Source organism: Sceloporus undulatus, unplaced genomic scaffold (assembly GCF_019175285.1).
Source record: "Sceloporus undulatus isolate JIND9_A2432 ecotype Alabama unplaced genomic scaffold, SceUnd_v1.1 scaffold_3909, whole genome shotgun sequence".
Taxonomy (NCBI): domain Eukaryota; kingdom Metazoa; phylum Chordata; class Lepidosauria; order Squamata; family Phrynosomatidae; genus Sceloporus; species Sceloporus undulatus.
Genome location: NW_024806829.1, coordinates 2,353 through 3,867, shown reverse-complemented (window position 1 = coordinate 3,867; position 1,515 = coordinate 2,353). Strand labels below are relative to the sequence as shown.

The following is a 1,515-nucleotide window of genomic DNA, read 5'->3' as shown; positions in this document are numbered from 1 at the left end:
AATATGGAGGGACAACTGTAGTTGGATACTTCAGCAAAATGAAGTGGGTTTAATGTTACCTGTTTTTATGTTGCAAAGCCAAATGGACAAATTAACAATAAGCTGAGGTTTGGAACAGAATGTAGGTTACAAGTGGAAACATTCTTCACTATTCAGGCCATGACTTAATCAGCTCTCACTATTAACATTTCTTCCTGCTCACCAAACAAATGTGCTTATCTTGAAGTACTGACCACAGGAACACAAGATGGCTGGTTTGTTCGTTAGGTTTGTGCCACGTGAAAATACCTCCCACCCAGCCCTACACCTTCAGTTTACACACAGACAAATGCCCACTATTTTAGAGAACATAAAAACATACGGAATTACCTTTTTGCTTATTTAAAAATGGCAGTGGTGAGGAAGGCCAGGGACTTCTAGCCACTGAGCCCTTGGACAGTGGTTTGTTTGCCATAATAGTGGCTGCCACCTCTGCTGATTTCTTCTGTGATACTTTGTCCTTTATCTCTTCAGTGCCGATGCCCAAGGAGGAACTCAGGTCACCATGAACCTTCGAAGCACCAAATGAACACTTCAAGTACGAGGCAGAGTCCGCCAGGTTTTCCTTGTTCATCCTGCTCTCCTTCGAGCTACTTACTTTGTAATTTGGGGCCCCGGCATTTTCGTTTCTGGAGTGATTTTCCTCCTGTATGATGTCCATAATGATTGGCTTCATCAAGGGAGAGTCGTGCTCTCGCTTTGGACTCTCCTCAGAAGCTGAGGAAGCATCACAAGATTCAATGATGAGTTCACTGTCCAGTTCGGCCTCGCGTTCCTCCCGCAGGATGCTGTACTGGATCGAAGGAGATGCCGGGGAAGGAGGAGGCCCTCCAGCATGGCTGAAGGACATGTAGTTAGAGTGGAGAACCTCTTCAGCAGCTAGCGGGTCTTCGGAGACCAGCTCTATCTCAGAATCACCGGATTCAGCACTGCTCACTTCATTATCTAAAGGAGGCCCGCCAGTTGGAAGTTCTGGCATCTTCTTTTTAGGATCTTGTTTTCCAGGTGGAACAGTTGGCGATCTCTGGCCTTCAGGGCTTTCATTGGAGAAACCCTTTGCTTCTTTAATGGCACTGGCAATCTCATCTTCAGACAGGCTCCCTTTACCTTGGGACTCTGAGCCAGATGGTTCTGAAGTTTCAAGGAGAGAGGCAGAGAGAACAGGAGGAAAAGAAGAGAGGATGAGACAGAACAAAAGAGGGGAATTAAAAGCGGGGACAGAGGGAGAAAAGACAACATGGTTAGCAAAAATCAGTTTTGGTTTCTCCAGGAAATAGCAACAGCAAATCTCTCAAGCATCAGGTGTTAGAAAAGAGCAAAGTATGGCCCTGGAGATATTGTTGGATCGCAACTTTCATCATTACTCACCACTGGCTATGCTTTCAATGGCTGTTGGCATTTGTGGCCTCAAAACATCTGGGAGGTCATATTCTACCCACCCACATTTTTGGGAAAAGTCACAAGAATCCTCACATA

The 1,515-nt window shown here is 45.7% G+C and overlaps 1 protein-coding gene across 1 annotated transcript; it reads right to left on the bottom strand.

Annotated features, from left to right (window-relative positions):
- Positions 1 to 369: 369 nt before the first annotated feature.
- LOC121918080 (reticulon-1-like) lies at positions 370 to 1,170 on the bottom strand (the record flags this gene model as incomplete). Its single annotated transcript, XM_042444186.1, has 1 exon — positions 370 to 1,170. A coding segment is annotated over one exon (801 nt), but the record flags the coding sequence as incomplete, so codon positions are not given.
- Positions 1,171 to 1,515: the final 345 nt, after the last annotated feature.